This window comes from Marmota marmota, unplaced genomic scaffold, assembly GCF_001458135.2.
Source record: "Marmota marmota marmota unplaced genomic scaffold, marMar, whole genome shotgun sequence".
NCBI classification, from domain to species: domain Eukaryota; kingdom Metazoa; phylum Chordata; class Mammalia; order Rodentia; family Sciuridae; genus Marmota; species Marmota marmota.
This window is the reverse complement of record NW_026000138.1, coordinates 1,931,541-1,948,961: the sequence shown is the minus strand read 5'-3', so window position 1 is coordinate 1,948,961 and position 17,421 is coordinate 1,931,541. Positions and strand designations below refer to the sequence as shown.

General features: G+C 40.0%; 1 protein-coding gene across 1 annotated transcript in view; it reads left to right on the top strand.

Annotated features, from left to right (window-relative positions):
- Positions 1-17,421, top strand: part of Kntc1 (kinetochore associated 1) — an 87,951-nt gene that overhangs the window by 2,526 nt on the left and 68,004 nt on the right. Inside the window, 9 exon segments of the mRNA XM_048785481.1 lie at positions 5,438-5,600; positions 8,712-8,832; positions 11,657-11,772; positions 12,099-12,177; positions 12,725-12,802; positions 13,622-13,656; positions 14,304-14,414; positions 16,579-16,672; positions 17,324-17,376. Of these exon segments, the coding sequence (XP_048641438.1) occupies positions 5,472-5,600; positions 8,712-8,832; positions 11,657-11,772; positions 12,099-12,177; positions 12,725-12,802; positions 13,622-13,656; positions 14,304-14,414; positions 16,579-16,672; positions 17,324-17,376 (816 nt within the window). The 5' untranslated portion in view covers positions 5,438-5,471.

The following is a 17,421-nucleotide window of genomic DNA, read 5'->3' as shown; positions in this document are numbered from 1 at the left end:
GACATTTGAAACAGTTTAACAATTTAACGGGTTTTGGCAGCTGGCATGGGGTGTTTTGTGATTGGTGGGTAAGGATCATGTGAGTCAGCAGGACTCACCATTGGACAGCTCTCCTTGGGGGGTTGAGAGAATGGGGAGGTTAGTCTTTGGAGCCTGGTCCCAACATTCCCCCCTCTTTGTTATTAAATGAGAGTGGGCATCGACTTATTCTGGCTGTTTCCTGCTGAAATGGGGCGGTGTGGGAGAAAGAGAGGAGGGAAGTAAGGAGCCCCCACAGGAGGGCAGAGAAGACTGGTACCAACTAAGATTCTTTGCCACCACAGATCCATGATGACATCAGTCCATTCGGCATAGGTCTGGACTGGAAGTATCATCAGTAGCCAGGAGTTGGTAATTCCTGAGGAGAAGCTGGTTAAAAGCTTGATTAGAAATTTTACCCACCTGAGTCTGAATAACTTTATGATGGGGGAAGGAACGGGAACAGGGAGTTTTTATAGCCCAAATCTAATGGGGTCTCTGGGTCTGCAAGCTGCCTTGTTGGCACAAGGCGGGTTAAGTGTTCAACCTTGAGCAGGAGGCCTGGGCATTTGGGCTTGAAGCAAATAGGTGATAAAGAACCAGACAGGGTTTGAGAAGCCAGGTCATTCTGCAGCTAACTTTGTTTGGCAGGCCCTGCAGACCACCCTGTCCTGCACCTAACACCCTCAATTCCACTCTTCATTCCTAGTTTAATCTAGCTTCCTCCCCTCTCTATTAAGGCTGTTCTTCAAACTTTCTCCTACCTGGGTGTACCAGCTTGCTTCTCTCTTTGCCTTTCTCGAAGGCAGCCAAGGGAGAACAGTGGCCCATTGTTACCATATTTCCCTTTGAGAGCAGTCAGATCTCTCCAGGTTTTATGTGAAACACCTCAAGTTTAAATACTGATACTTGAAATTCTTACAAAACTGGGAGGATAAACAAAACACACATGTTCCTCCTTAGGCCCAGAGGCAACTGGTAAAGTGCTCTCTTATGATCACACTTATTCAGGGGTCACCATGCTCTGGACACCTAAGTGTTTTGTCAGAAGGACAACATACAACGGTCCCACTTCCAGCCAGATTCAAGCAAGTGTGGGGGGGGTCTGGCTGGAGGGGGCCCTTAGGGTCACTTGCCTTGAATCTTCAGACATAGGGCGAAGAGAGGACCCAAGAGGGGCCAGAAATAAGGGGGAGCATTGACAAGAGTACTTAATGACAGGTGACGATCGTTGGCTCTTCTGATGAAGGTATAGGAGTGCTGGGCTTAAGTATGGAAATATGAATCCATGGGTAAGTGGGTTATTAGGTAGTTTGAGTTTGACCACTGAGGGTGTGCACATAATCACCTGAGCAGGGCCCTTCCATTTTGGTTTCAGAGGGGGATTTAGTAAACAAGTGGGGCAATAGTAAACAAGTTGACCAAGTGTTAAGGAGGTAGGGTTTGGAGAGATACTAGGGTTGGGAAGGAGCCAGTCTTGATAGTGCCAGAGTTCAGAGCATAGATGGAAGAGGAGGGGCAGGGCATAGGTTTCGGAGATGGGTAGGGGTTCTGTAGGCAGTCCGGGAGGAATGAGGGGACGGCCATATATGACTTCAAAAGGTGAGAGATTAGAAAGCTTCTTGGGCAAGGCCAACACTTGTTCAACTTGTTTACTATTGCATTAAAGCCAAGGGAAGCACCTTTACGCAGTCCAGGCTTATTTCCATGGTGAGCTTGGTGAGGGTCTCTTTAAGGGACCAATTGGTCCTTTCAACCTTTCTGGAAGCCTGGGGGTGGTAAGGGCAATGGAAATGCCAAGGGAGTGATATCGCTTGAGCCAGTCCCTGAGTTATCTCCGAGGTGAATTCTGGGCCATTGTCTGATTGGATAGAAGTGGGCATCCCGAAATGGGGGATTGTGTGAGTCAACTACCATAGAGGCCTGCTTGTTAGAAGTGGGAAATCCTTGTTTTTTACTCAGGGCGTGTTGGTGAAATCAATCTGCCAGTCTGCAGCTGGGGTATGACTGCGGGCCTGATGAGAAGGGAAAGGTTTAGGTTTTAATGGAGTATTGGTATTGGTTCTCTGACAAGCGGAAGTGATCTGTTGTAGGAGGGTCTTATCGCATGGGGAAAGGGTGAAAAAGGAGTGAAGGAAAGTAGTGAGACTCTGTACTAGAATGGAATAGAGAGTGAAGAAACTGGAAGCGTTGTTGGGGATCTTTGGGCCGATCCCTGGTGGTAACGAAGAGTAGCGGACAGGAGGTAAAGCTCTGTAGGGCGGCTGATCCAGCCGCTTGATCAGCCTTGGAATTCCCCATAGTAGTAAGGGAGGAGTCAGTTTGATGGGCCTCGCAGTGGATTATCCCCAGTTGGGAAGGCAGCCTGGAGGCTCGTAGTAGGCCAGAAATAAGTGTGGAATTAATGACTGCCGTCCCTGTGGTGGTCAATAGCCCCCTTTCTTCCAAATGGCTACATGGGAGATCTGTATATAGGGAGAAGGTTTTTCCCTCTGCTAGCTCACATGCCTTGTGGCAGCTACGAGTTCAGCTTGTTGGTTGGTGGTATTGGGTGGGAAAGGTTTTGCCTGTATGATGGATGAGAGGGAAACGACAGCATACCCCGCTACTTTAACCCCTTCATGTATAAAGGAGCTACCATCTGAGAATCAGACGAGGTCCAAAGAGGGCAGGGGTCCCTCAGAAATGGTGGTAGGGCAGGGTAAAATCGTCTCTAATACCTCCAGGCATTTGTGGATGGGATCTTGTGAGGGAGAAGATGGGAGGAGGGAGGCAGGGTTTAATGGAGAGCAGGGCTGAAAAGAGATGGAGGGATTTTCAAGGAGAGACGAGGAGGGATAGAACCCTGGAAGGAGGAAGTGACTGTAGCCCCTTCTAAGTGAGGAAATCCTTTAGATGGTGAGGAGATGAGATGGTTAGTGGGGAGCCAAAGGTAAGCTTGTATGCTTCCTTCTGGAGATCATGGCCCCTGCTAGGGCTCTGAGACATGGGGGCCAGCCCTTGACGGTGGGTTGAGCTGTTTGGATAGATAGGCCACTGGAGCAAATGTGGGGCCATATTCCTGACCCAGAACGCCCAGATTTTGTCCCTGTTTTTCATGTACATAGAGGGTGAAGGGTCGGAGAGGTCAGGGAGATGCGGGGTGGGTGCCCGGAGGAGGGCCTTTTTAAGGATTGTAAAGGGCTTCCCTACCGCTGAGGGTAGGGGTTCATCTTTTTTGGATAGATGGTCTTTCCTTCTACCCCAATAATAGGAGAGGTGGACGGCACTTTTTGTTTCCAGTCTGTCAGGACTGCGAAGTTAGCCCCAGTGTCAAGGAGAAAGTCAGCCTTGCACCCATCCACCTGAATCCACACCCTGGGTTCTTGTTTATTAATCATTACGGTCGGGGACAAGGACCCAAGGCTCCGTCAATCTTGGATTGCTATGCCCAAAAGGTTAGAGGGTTCCCTGGCTATAGGCTTCTTATGAAATCTAGGACAGTCAGAACCCCAATGACCTTGTTGTTGACATTTAGGGCGTGGGTTACATGGAGTGCGTGGTTTGGGGCATGCCTTGGCCCTACGTCCCTCCTTGCCACACTTGAAGCGGGGGTGGGGGTGGGGTTTCGGTGATGGGCAGCGACCCAAGGAAGCACCCTGCAGCACCTGGGCGAGCATTTGAAATTTATTGTGTTTGGCCCTGTGCTTGTGGCGCTCAATTTCCTCATCCCGGTTGTGAAAAACTTTAAAGGCTACTGCCAAGATCTCAGTCTCGGGGGTGGCAGGGCCTTGTTCGAGCTTTTTTAGTTTGGCCTGGATGTTGGGGTAGCTCTGAGAGAGGAAATATGTCATAAGGACATGACGTCCATCTGGGGTTTCGGGATCTATGTTAGTATACTGCTGAAGGGCTTTCGTAAGCCGATCCAGAAATTCTGATGGGGTCTCCTCTCACTTTTGAATAATCACTTGAAATTTTTGGAAATTGACAGCCTTACGTGCCGCCTTTTTGAGCCCAGTCATAATACACGCGGAGAATCACTCCCTACTCTGTATGCCAGCTTGTGTATTATAATCCCAGTCAGGAGTTTGATCTGGGGCAGCAAGTGACCCCGGAGGGTGATTAGGATTAACTCAGTGAGTTTCATCTGCATGGGCTCTGGCAAGTTCCCAGACTCTGGTATGTTCCTCAAGAAGGAGAGTGTTAGCCAATAACATGTATATATCATGGTGAGTGAGGCTATAAGCCTGGAGGACCCATTGAAACTCTCTAATGTAAGTGGTGGGATCTGTAGTGAGTGAGCCCAACCTTCAGTCTAGTTGCATGAGGTCATTCATAGAGAACGGGATATGTACCCAGATAATGCCCTCAGTTCCAGCAACCTCTCTTAAGGGGGCATGGTTTGTGGGACAACGGAGCAGGACCTAGTTTAGGGGGAACTAAAGGTGTTGGCCGAGTCAGGGGGAACACCTGAGGGGCTGGACGGAGCTGACGGGGGAGGTCGGTAGGGAGGGGGTTCATCTGCCCAATAGGTCGGGTGAGAACGAAGAAGAGAAAAAGCCTCAACATAGGGGATCTCCTTCCACTTTTTCGAGTGCTTGCAGAAGTTAAACAGATCTCTGAGAATTGCGGGATCTAGGGATCCTCCTGGGGGCCATTGATTTTGATTGTCTAATTGATAGTAAGGTCAATCTTGTGTGCAGAATTTAATAAGGGGGAGTCTACAGGGAGGGAAGAAGAGGCCCCCATAGGTCAGGAGATGGCAAGGGTGGTTGGGGGGGGGTAATGCCTGTTCTTCCACCCCTTAGTACCTCCTGCTCAAGAACCGGGTTCCAGAGAGTCCACCGTGACCGTGAAGGTCGTGGTGGGGTACGTTCTGTCCTCCAGATTGGGCGTCAGAGGTTTGCCGGATGATCACGGTCAAAGCCCCTGTGTAGCCCATCTGAAGTTGGATACCCAATAGGGAACTCACCTACTGAAGAGCCAGAGCTCCAAAGAGTGGACGAGGACGGCAAGCCTTGAGAGAGGGGGCCCTTGAGCAGCAAGGAATTCCCCTTCCCGGGTTTCGGCACCAATGAAAGAATGGTCAAGGCTTGCCATCAGAGAAAATGCCCGTTTATTGAGGCAGCTCTGCATATTTATAGAGCCAGGGATGGTCTGACGGTTGAAACAGTTTAACGGTTTTGGCAGCTAGCATGGGGTGCTTTCTGATTGGTGGGTAAGGATCATGTGAGTCAGCATGACTCACCATTGGACCGTGATGGGGAAGTTCTGATTGGTGGGTAAGGATCATGTGAGTCACCAGGACTCACCATTGGACAGCTCTTCTCAGGGTATGGGGAGGTTAGTTTTTGGAGCTGGGGCAACTCCCAACACTTCCCAAGGACCTGAATTCCATGCAACAAGATAATTTGATTTGTAATTTTACATGTTGTCACAGGAAAGACTGTGCTTCCTGACTCCGTTCCAGAAGCATGTGGAATGATATTGAGCTGCTAACAAGTGATGATACAGGAAGTGGATACCTAAGTGTAGGGTCAAGAAATGAAAATGGAACTTCCTTGTATCAAGTAGATTTGCTTGCAAAGATCTCCTCTGAAAAGGTAAGATTTTGACAATGACTCTTTCATTGACAACTTTTTTTTTTCTTGGTAGTAGAGATTGGACCCCAGAGGCCATTTACCCCTGAGCTGCATCCCTAGTCTTTGTTATTTATTTATTTTTTAATTAATTAATTAATTAATTATTCATTTAAGTATTGAGATAACATCTAAGTTTCTGATTTTCCCTTTTCAGTACTTTTTTTTTCTTTTTTCCCTTTCTTTGGGGGGCTCCTCCAAAAAAAGGAAAGGTGGTAGGGATTGAACCCAGGGCCTAACACATCCCAGGTAAACACTCTACCACTGAACTATGCCCCTAGCCTAGTCCTTCGTTTCTGCTGATAGGGTGATGTTGGTGAACAAAGATTTCTTATAAAGAAAGTACAGCTGACCTTCTGTCACTTAGTATACCCCATGGTTCCTCTAGTTCCCTTAGCATGTCAATGCTATTATTTAATCCTCTTAATAAGAAAAAGATTAAAAGGAAGAAGAGACCAACTATTAGAGACAAAGTTATGTCTCCTAGAGCATGGAAGACAGATCATCCTCTGGGGATCTTATTTGTAAGGGGCCTAAAATTTAGGCTTTTGACATTTTTCAAATGAGGTTCTAAATGTATGCAAAGAAACTGACTGACAGGATTTAAAAAACAGAAATTGGGCTGGGAATATAGCTCATTGGTAGAGGTAATTGCATACTATGCCTGAGGCCTTGGGTTCACTCCCCACGACCATAAAATAAATCAGAAATTATTCTTTTTTTTTTTTTTTGGAGATGGGGTTTTGCCCTGTAGGCATCACCACACCAGGCCAGAAGTCATTCTTTTTTTTTTTTGGTAGATGGACACAATACCTTTATTTATTTTTATGTGGTACTGAGAATTGAACCCAATGCCTCACATACACTGGGCAAGTGCTCCACCACTGAGCCACAACCTCAGCCCCAGAAGTCATTCTTCATGCAGCTTTTAACTTACATCCTTTTGTTGGACTATTCTGTTATTAGCTGACCATGGATCACATGATATGTAAATATTAATTATCTTATGAGTAGTCCAAACAAATTGCTTTTATTTTTTGGGTGGTGCTGGGGATTGAATACAGGGATTTGTGCATGCTAGTCAAGCGTTCTACCAACTGAGCCATATCCTCAGGCCCAAAATTGCATTTTTTGTTTTTGCCATTACATTATTTATTTGTTAACAGCAAACATTTAAGTTATACCACACATTCTGTAATGAGAAAAAGACATTTCTTTATTTTTTGATATTAGTAGGAGGCTTAAAAACTGGAAGTGTCCTAGGCTTCTCGTTACTTCTGAGGGTCTCTATTGAAGAATGACTGTGAGCTTATGCTAGGCACTTGGACATATTTTCCTTTTATTTTAGGGTCTTACCTTAATGTTAGGCAGACAGAAGACAAGTAAAAGAAGACATTTAGCTGTAAAAATATATTTTTTAAGCAAAACATAAAAAACAAAATAAGAAAAAAAGATGTTTAACTGTGCAAGTCAGTGTATGCTAAGTGTAAATGAATAGTAGAGACAGTTAATCGGGTAGGAATTCAGATGGAGACCTCATTGTGGTTTTAGCAGTCTAAGGAGCACCTCATAACGTGCTCTTGACTTGACTACACTTGACTTGGGCCTCAGGAAAAAAGGAAGAACAACTCAACGGAGAGAACAAGGTGGACAGATCCCTAGAATCAGAGCACAGTGGCTTCATTGCAGTGCTTTGGTGTAACTTTTCACTGACTGAAGTAATAGAAGAGGGATACAAATATGGTGGAACTTTCAAAAATTGTTCCTGGAGAAGGTGACCCTTGACACTGGCACAGATAAAGTGATTATCTTGTTGTGTTAGGGACAACTAAGAGCAGTTGGCATTTATTGAGATAGGCTATGTGCAAGATACTTGTAAACCCTTAACATGAATTAATTCATTTAACCTCCCTGCAGTAAGTATTGTAGGTATTGTTATTTTACTCCTGTTTCACAGGGAGGCAGTTGAGGCATTTGCTCACAAGCACACAGCTAGTAAGCAACTGAGCGTTCTCAACCATAAATTCCAATTCCTTCTAGATAGATCTTCATGGGAAGCTCTAATCAACTGAAGCTGAAACTGAAGACTGAAATTTGGCTTGCATAGTGTTTTTTAAGATGTTGACTTAGCTGCCAGTATCTGAAAATCAGTATGCTTCACGTAAAGATCACCTTTTCTGGTTAAGTTGGAAAGTGTGGGCAAGTCAGTGTGGCATTTCCTCAGAAATTTTCATGGCTGGTGTCGAGTAGATTCAGCTTTATGTAGATTCTTTTCTCTAGAGGCGAGTATCTACCATTTCACAGTTAAATAGTCCCTGCCCCCAGCTCCTCAAGCTTAGCCATGAAAGAAACTTTATGCCAATCTTGATTTACTCATTTATGTTAATTTTTGTCTCCTATAGTATAAGATCTACTCTTACAAAAAGAGGACTTGTATGGGGGAATCCCTCACTCTTCCCTACCCCTCCAGGACTGTTTCCTTACTTAGGACGTTGGATGGGTTTAAAATACACCATACAAAGAAGAACTTAATGACTAATATTTTAGCTTTTGCATCGCTGTAACGAAAATGCCCCACAGGAATTACTTAGAGGAGGAAAAGCTTATTTTGGCTCATAGTATCAGCTATCTCAGTTCACAGATAGCTGACTCCATTGCTCTGGGTCCAGGTGAGGCAGCGTGTCATGGCAGAAGGGCACATGGCAGATGGAAGCTGAGAGAGTGTGGGGGAAAGAACCACAGGGAAGACACACCCTTCCAGGGACACCCCAGTGTCTCACCTTCTCCAGCCATGCTCCCCTGCCTTCCTTTACCACCTAGTCAGTCCATTCAAGCTAGGCTGGAGTAATTAGGTTACCATTCTCATAATACAACCATTTTACTTTTGAATATTGCTGCATTAACAGGCATGTTTAGGAGACACCTCCTATCTAAACCGTAACAACTTCTTAGGTAGATGGACTGTTTGGTTAAGTTTCAAAGTTGGGTCTTTGGGGCCATGAGGATACTATTGACAATTATTATGAAACTTGTATAAAAATGTTTTAATTTTGGCCATGCTTTCTCCTCTCACAGACCTCTCTGAATCCAAAGATACAAGCATGCAGCTTAAATGATGGATTTATAATTGTAGCAGATCAATCCGTGATACTGCTTGACAGTGTGTGTAGATCACTTCAATTGCATCTTATATTTGGTAAGTTTAATGAAATACATTGGAATTGGGAATGGAACCACCATTTGACCCAGCTATCCCTCTCCTCGGTCTATATCCAAAGGACAAAATCAAAATACTACAGGGACACAGCCACATCAATGTCTATAGCAGCACAATTCACAATAGCTAAACTGTGGAACCAACCTAGATGCCCTTCAGTAGATGAATGGATAAAAAATATGTGGCATATATACACAATGGAATATTATTCAGCAATAAAAGAATAAAATCATGGCATTTGCAGGTAATTAGATGGAGTTAGAGAAGATAATTCTAAGTGAAGTTAGCCATTCCCGAAAAACCAAATGTTGAATGTTTTCTTTGCTATAAGGAAGCTGATTTATAGTGGAATAGGGAGAGGGAGCATGGGAGGAATAGACCAACTCTAGATAGGGCAGAGGGGTTGGAGGGGAAGGGTGGGGGCATTTATTATCCAAAGTACAGGTATGAAGACATGAATTGGTGTGAATATGCTATGTATACAACCAGAGGTATGAAAAATTGTGCTCTCTGTGTAAAAAGAATTGTAATGCTTTCTGCTGTCACATATAAATAAAAAATATACATTGGAAGTCAAATATACTTTGCTACACTTTCTCATAGGCTGCCTTTTTGATGGGAGTATCTTTTTTATACCTTTATTTTATTTATTTATTGTTACATGGTGCTGAGGATCAAACCCAGGGCCTTGCTCGTGCTAGGTGAGTGCTCTACCGCTGAGCCACAACCACAGTCCATTGATGAGGGTATTTTTATGTGGGGGCATGGTACTGAGGGTTAAACACAGGGGCTCTCTACCATTGAGCTATACCCTTATCCCTTTTTATATTTTAGTATTCTATGTTGCTAAGGCTGGCCTGGAACTTGCAACCCCCTGCCTCAGTGTCTTAAGTAGCTGAGATTATAGGCATGCACCTGCACCCACCTGTAAATGTGAATTTAAGAGTAAATTAAGGAACCAAGCATGGTGGCACATGCCTGTAATCCCAGGGAGGCTGAGGCAGGAGGATCATGAGTTCAAACCTAGCCTCAACAACAGCAAGGTGCTAAGCAACCCAGTGAGACCCTGTCTCTAAATAAAATATAAAATAGGGCTGGGGATGTGGCTCAATGTTGAGTGCCCCTGAGTTCAATCCCTGGTACCAAAAAACATTTTTTTAAAAAAGAATAAATTAAGCGGTTAATCAGTGATTGTGTTGAAATTAGTGAAATAGTATGAAAGCTTTTCTTTCATGAGTAGTAATTTCTGTAAGAAAGGTGATGCTTGGAGTATTTCCTTTAAGAATTTAGATAACCTAAAAGGAATCGGAAGGCAGGTATTTTTTTTTAATTAATTTTTTTATGTGGTGCTAAGGTTCGAACTCAGTGCCTCACAGTACCACTGAGCTATAACTCCAGCCTGAAAATGTAATCTTTTTTTTTTTTTTTTAATATTTATTTTTTAGTTTTCGGCGGACACAACATCTTTATTTTATTTTATTTATTTATTTTTTTTGTATGTGGTGCTGAGGATCAAACCCAGCGCTGTGCGCATGCCAGGCAAGCACGCTACCGCTTGAGCCACATCCCCAGCCCTGAAAATGTAATCTTACTTGTATTGTAGAGGCAAGAAATCTCTATTCATGGAATCTTAACATATCTACCATGATCAGAACACAAGATTCACAGTATCACCACTGATTTAGTGGACTGTGTAACTTAATACATGTGTGTGGAGATAGTTTTTGCTGAATAATTTTAGTTAATAAGCCAGTTCATACTGTTGCTTTTGTCTCTAATTCTCCCCTCTGCTCCCTTTGTCTTCATGCTGTTGTGTAAACACAGGCAAGCCCCCACCTGATGACCCTTGCCCAGCTATGCCACTGTCTGGAACTCTTTATACCTTTGGCTAACTTCCTCCCTCCCTCTAATCTTCTTGAGTGGTCTGATCCATTCCACAAAATGCATGGTTCTTCCAAGCTCTTTTCTTACCCTGCTTTCCTTTTTCTTTTTTCTGGAACACTGATCACCTTCTCATGAATCTTTAATTTGTTTATCATGTTGTTTTATCACCTATTTCTGCCTGAGAATTTGAGCTCCTTGATGGTGGGAATCTTGTTATTTTCAGATATATGCAAAAGGTTCAGAACAATGCTTAGCACCTAATAACTGCTCCATAAATATTTGTTGACCAAATTAAAGTTAGTAGTGTTTTTGTTTTTTACTTTTATCATAACTTTTTTAAAAAAATAATTAGAAGCAGCCTAAATCATTGACTTTTTAGTGACAAAATTTTGCCATTTTTTTTCATATTTACAATAAGCATTTTTAAAAAATTTTTTGGATGTAGATGGACATATTTTACCTTTATTTTATTCATTTATTTTTATATGGTGCTGAGGATCAAACCCAGTGCCTCACACAGTGCTAGGCAAGTGCTCTACCACTGAGCCACCACCCTAGCCCCATCAATAAGCAATTTTTAAACATATTTTTTTTAGAGGCTGGGGTTGTGGCTCAGGGGTAGAGCGCTCGCCTAGCGTGGAGGCCCTAGGTTCGATCCTCAGCACCACATAAAAAATAAAGGTATTGTGTACAACTACAACTAAATAAACAAAATATTAAAAAATAAATAAAATATTTTGGGGGGTATAGATGGACACAATACCTTTATTTTATTTACTTATTTTTATGTGATGCTGTGGTCAACCCAGTGCTTCACACCTGCCAGACGAGTGTGCCATGACTGAGCCACAACTCCAGCTCCGACAATAAGCGGTTTTGAAGGCAGTTTATAACAAAACTTCGATTTGAAAATTTTCAGATACTGAAGTGGATGTAGCTGGCCTGTGTCAAGGAGGAATGTTTCTTTTGGTTGGGGAGAGAAGTGGCAACGTACATCTCATTCATGTGGCATCTAAGCAAACATTACTTACTAATGTAAGATCATCTAAATTTTAAGTAATCTCTTAGATAACTAAAACTTTAGCAAACCATTAACTAGTGTTTTAAATGAAAAGAATGTTTCTTTACATTAAGTTTAAGAATATCACTTCAGAAACACAAAGTAAACACTGAATTGAAAAATTAAGCTTAAATTTTTTTAATACACTTGTTCAGAGTGGTTTTCTATTTTAAAACTGATGTATCTGGAATATAGGCAGAATTATTAGTAATGATAATTGATATTCCAGGGCTTAGAGAATATAATCCTCATTGCATTTTTTCTGGGTTTAATCTTATTATTGAAATTAATTTGTCATTAGGCTTTTGTTGAGAAAGCTAATGATGAACATCAGCATACCTATCAGAATCTTGTTATTGACAAAGATGGTTCAAATGAAGGTAAGTTTTCTTGAATTTATTTTGCATGTCTTCTGTTAAATATCCAATAAAAAATTCATACTCATTTTTAACAAATAGTATAAATTCATTATTATACTACCTACACTATATTAAGATTAATTTTGATGCAGTTAATAAGAAGCAATTTTTTTATCTTAGCACTTTTCAGAGGATTAAATATATGCTTTCCTAAATATAATGTTTTATACTCATTTTTACAAGAAGACTTTTTTTTAAATGTTTTTGTGGGTTTCAGCATATTATAGTTTGGTTTCAATAAAGATTAACTGGAATATAATTTATTCTGGTATATCTGACTCTTTTTCTGGAACATAATGTTTAGTTTTCATGTAAAAGGTTCAAAGAACTTAACATTTTTAGTTAATAACGAACCAACTTTTGTAAATAAGCTTTGTAATGTTAATATATTATTTAATTAGAATTTAAATGAGCAAATTGACACATTTTTAAATTAGTTCTAGAGACTGGTTTAAATTTTGTATCCACATGACTTTCAGAGAAACTGATTTTGATTTCATTTTAATAGGTACCTATTATATGTTGCTTCTTACAAATAATGGATTTTTTTATGTTACAAATCTTCAGCTTGTAAAAATCCAGCAAGGTATGCAATACATTATTTTCTTATTAATTTTCAGCAGTAATTTTTAGTTTTCCAGGTAGATTTTCAAATATTCTCTTTAAAAATATTGTATTTTAATTGCATTTATTCTAGTATACTTGGAAATTTTCAGAATACACTTACTTTCCTCTGTTACAGCTGCTATGGAATCTGAGGAAATATAATTTGGTTATAGCCTTCAAGAAATATATAACTTAGTTGGGGAGGAAATATATACACTAGCAGAAAAATAAATGCTTTTTGTTGAAGTGAATGAACTTAGAAATGGAAATAACTATATAAGAGTTAATAGTGTAGAGCAGAAATTGATAACATATTCAGTGATTGGTGTGGACCAAATGTCCCTTTGAGCCAGGGAAGACTGAGGAATTGGTTCAGAGCATGTATTCCACAAATGTTTTAAAACTTTTCCTATGTACTAGGCCTCTACTAGGTCCTGAGTATATCACAAGGTTTAAGATCCAGTTTTCTGATGTTTAATGAAGGAGCCAGATAAATAAAAGAGCTATTCCAAAGCAGAGTGAGAAATGATCAAGGCTTCACAGTAGAATAAGAAGACCCTCTTGGTAGGAAGAAACATGGAAAGGGGTTGGGGCAGAGCTGTACTATGGGGAACATTCAGTCAGCTTGGCTGGTACCCTGAATACAATATGTGTGCTTATAATTTATACTATTGATCAAGGGTAATACTAAAAAGTAAGCCTTAACTTATTAATCATGAACTTTGACAATAAAGGGGTGACTTGAATTATTTTATAGATTGACATCACAAGTTTAGCCTGCTTTCTTTTTTTAATGCAGCAATTGAGAATGTAGATTTGGATACAGTCAAAAAGGTAAGAAAACAAAATAATATTGTCCTCTTTAAACTTAAATTTAATATAAATACAGACAGTGTTTCTGTATATTGGTGGCAATTTTAGGAACTGCTATAATATGACTTCCATCCCCATCCTCCATACTGGAGATTGAGCCCAGGGGCACTTTACCACTGAGCTATTTCCCTATCTCTTTTATTTTTTATTTCGAGCTAGGGTTTCATTAATTTGCCAATGTTGACCTCCAATTTGTGATCCCCCTGCCTCAGCCTCCCAAGTAGCTGGGATTGCAGGTGTGCACAAGCATGCCTAGCTTGATGTGACATTTTAATAAATTTCTGTTTAAAAATACATTTATATCTGATTGATTTAAAGTGATTTTTGTGGAGCATAAGGAAAAAAATGTAGCCAGGCACTGTGGCGCATGCCTGTAATCCCAGTGACTCAGGAGGCTGAGACAGGATGATCACAAGTTCAAAACCAGTCTCAGCAAAAGTAAGCTGCTAAGCAATTCATTGAGACCTTGTCTCTAAATAAAATATAATACAGAGCTGGGGATGTGGCTCAGTGGTCGAGTGCCCCCGAATTCAATCCCTAGTACCCCTCTGCAAAAAAAGAAAAAGTGAATATGGAACATACTAAATTTTTTTTTTTTTTTTTTGTAGTTACAAGGACAAATCAAATCCAGTTTTATTTCTACTGAAAATTATCATACTCTTGGTTGTCTCAATCTTGTGACTGGAGATTTAGCAAGTGAAACTCCTGTGATAATTGGGGTAATTCTTTTTATAAAATTTTGTGGAGTTTTGGTGCCTGATGTGTTATCAAATTAATTTGCAACATGTATAACAAACAGGGATTAAAAAAAATTAAGTTAGTAAAATTAACTCAATAAATAAACCTTATTTTCTCTCTTGGAAAAATAGTGCATCTTTATTTTCACTAGTATGTCTCTGCAATTTTAGCATTTCTTTGAATTTTGAATATAGGCAAAAACATCAAAACCAAAAAAATTCCAGTCACAGCAGTACCTGTGACGTTGTTGCTAAATAGAAATCACAGATTTAAAAATAATCATATTATAATATAGTAATCAATAATCTTGAAAGATTGTTTGCCCATCGATACTTTAAGATTATAGTGACAATAGGCTGTCAGAATGTGTATTTACTATTGTGACAAAATAAAGGTTCTAAGGATTTCATTTCATTTTATTTTAGGTTTCGCCTACATTTATAAGTGAAAGAAATACTAAATTTCAGGTGGAGATTTGGGAAAATAAAGATGTAATTTTTTTTCCTATTCTGGTTCACAATTCCTTGGAATCTTGAAATAAGCCTGTTAAGAACCTCTGTATTAGACAGTGATCCAAAAGAATTAGAATTCCTAATTAATTCTTATCTTGTAGTAACAGATCCTACCTTATTCTTCGTCTTGGGTAATCAACCTATTTGCAAATACTTTTCATTAGTAATATGGGAAACTGGACAAGAATGTACTTAGAAGAGTACAATTCCCTTTTCAAGCATGGTTGGAAAGATAGCTCAAAGGATACATTTTACTATGTAATGTCTCATTTTTTTGTTGTTCTGTTCTTTTTTTTCTACTGGGGATTGAACCCAGGACCTTGCACACATGCTAGGCCAGTGCTCTACCACTGAGCTACACCCCCAGTCTGTTGCCTTATGTTTGTATGAAAAGTTACTGTTCCTTATTTATATGTCACTTCTATTAACTAGTTATAATTTCTCAGAATTTGGGTGGAAAAGCAGCTAATTAAAGGGGTGGACAAAAATTCAATGTAATTATAGCATTTACAATGACATTTTTACTTGCTGCATTTATATCATACATCAAGAAGCAGTTAGGGCTGGGGTTGTAACTCAGTGGTTGAGCACTTGCCTCGCATGTGTGAGGTTTGATCATTTACACCACATAAAAAAATAAATGAAACAAAGATATTGTGTCCATCTACAACTAAAAAAAAAATTTTTTTTAAAAAAGCAGTTAGTTGTATTTCTACATTGTGCATATAGTTTGATATCTCACCACCGTTTTCAGTTATACTTCTACATTGTGCATATGGTTTGATATCTCACCACAGTTCTAAATAATTTAAAGTTAATATTTGTAAGAATTTTCTAGGGCTGGGGTTGTGGCTCAGAGGTCGAGCACTCACGTACCATGCTTGAGGCACTGGGTTCGATCCTCAGCACCTCGTAAAAATAAAAAAAATAAAGATATTGTGTTTACCTATAACTAAAAAATAAATATTTAAAAAGAGAATTTTCCATAAATACTCGATTATTTATTTATGGGGAGAGGGGCACTCACTGAGCTATATCCCAACTCTTTTTTAAAAAAACCTTTATTTATTTATATGTGGTGCTGAGGCTTAAACCCAGTACCTTGCACATGCTAGACGAGTGCTCTACCGCTGAGTCACAACCCCAGGCCCAGCCCTTTTTATTTTTATTTTGACACAAGGTCTATTTAAGTTGCTGAGGCTGGACTTGAACTCTTTTTTTTTTAATTGGTTGTTCAATGGACTTGAACTCTTAACCCTTCTGCATTAGCCTCCTGAGTCATTGCAATGACAGGCTTGTGTCATTGTACTCAGCTACTTGTGGTTATTTTAATACAAATAGTTAGCAAAGACAATATTTACATTTTAATGCTGGAAGAGTCTGTCTTTTGGGTGTGCTGCATGAATATACTTACTCCTTATTAAATATTCATGTGATTAAAATGTATCAACAGCTCACTGTTCTTTCTATTCTCATGAAACTTAGAGGAACTGGGAGACAAAAGCTGATTGGGCTCTAAATATGTAAATATATTTGAAATCAGTAATGTACACAATTTACATGTTTCTATTTTGAGGAAAGTTCAGGTCTTAGGACCAAATTTGCAATTGATGTATCATTTTTGCTTTTCTAGGGAACTGGTGATTGTGCAATCTCAAAATGGGAACCAGATCCTTCCAAGAAAGGGATGACGGTTAAGAATTATATTGATGCAGAGATTATCAAAGGTAAAATAAATCAATGAAAGTACATCTGGTACATCTGGTGGCTGGGGTTTTGTGGCTCAGTGGTAGATTGCTTGCCTAGCATGTGCAAGGCCCTGGGTTTGATCCTTAGCACCACATAAAAAAATTAAATAAAATAAAGATATTGTGTCCAACTAAAAAATAATTTTTTTTTTTTTTTTTAATATTTATTTTTTTAGTTCTCTGCGGACACAACATCTTTGTTTGTATGTGGTGCTGAGGATCGAACCCGGGCCGCTCGCATGCCAAGCAAGCGCGCTACCACTTGAGCCACATCCCCAGCCCTAAAAAATAAATATTAAAAAAAGAAAAAAGAAAGTACTTTTGTATTTATTAGTTCTAGATTTCTTGTTATTCTTAGGTTGGTGAATGGGCCTTTGAACATACTATTTTTTGAAACTTAGATTAGTTTGCTGATGGTTCACACATGACTGTTCTTGACATGTTGCTGTTGTTATTCTTCTTTTGGGAGGTCTGTATTTAAGGGTCACCTAAAAAAAAAAAAAAAGTCAGGAATTAATGAAAAATGGTGACTTCTGAGGTTCTGCTATCTTGAATATGTTAGTTTCCAATTTTAACATAACTCTGTAACACTGAAATAAATTCTTAGACATCTTGCTTTCTCTTTTGTAGGTTCAAAGAAGTTCCAGCTGATAGACAATCTACTTTTCATTCTTGATACTGATGTATGTTTCTTTTATATATCTCCTTCAGATTTGCAGTTGATGCTA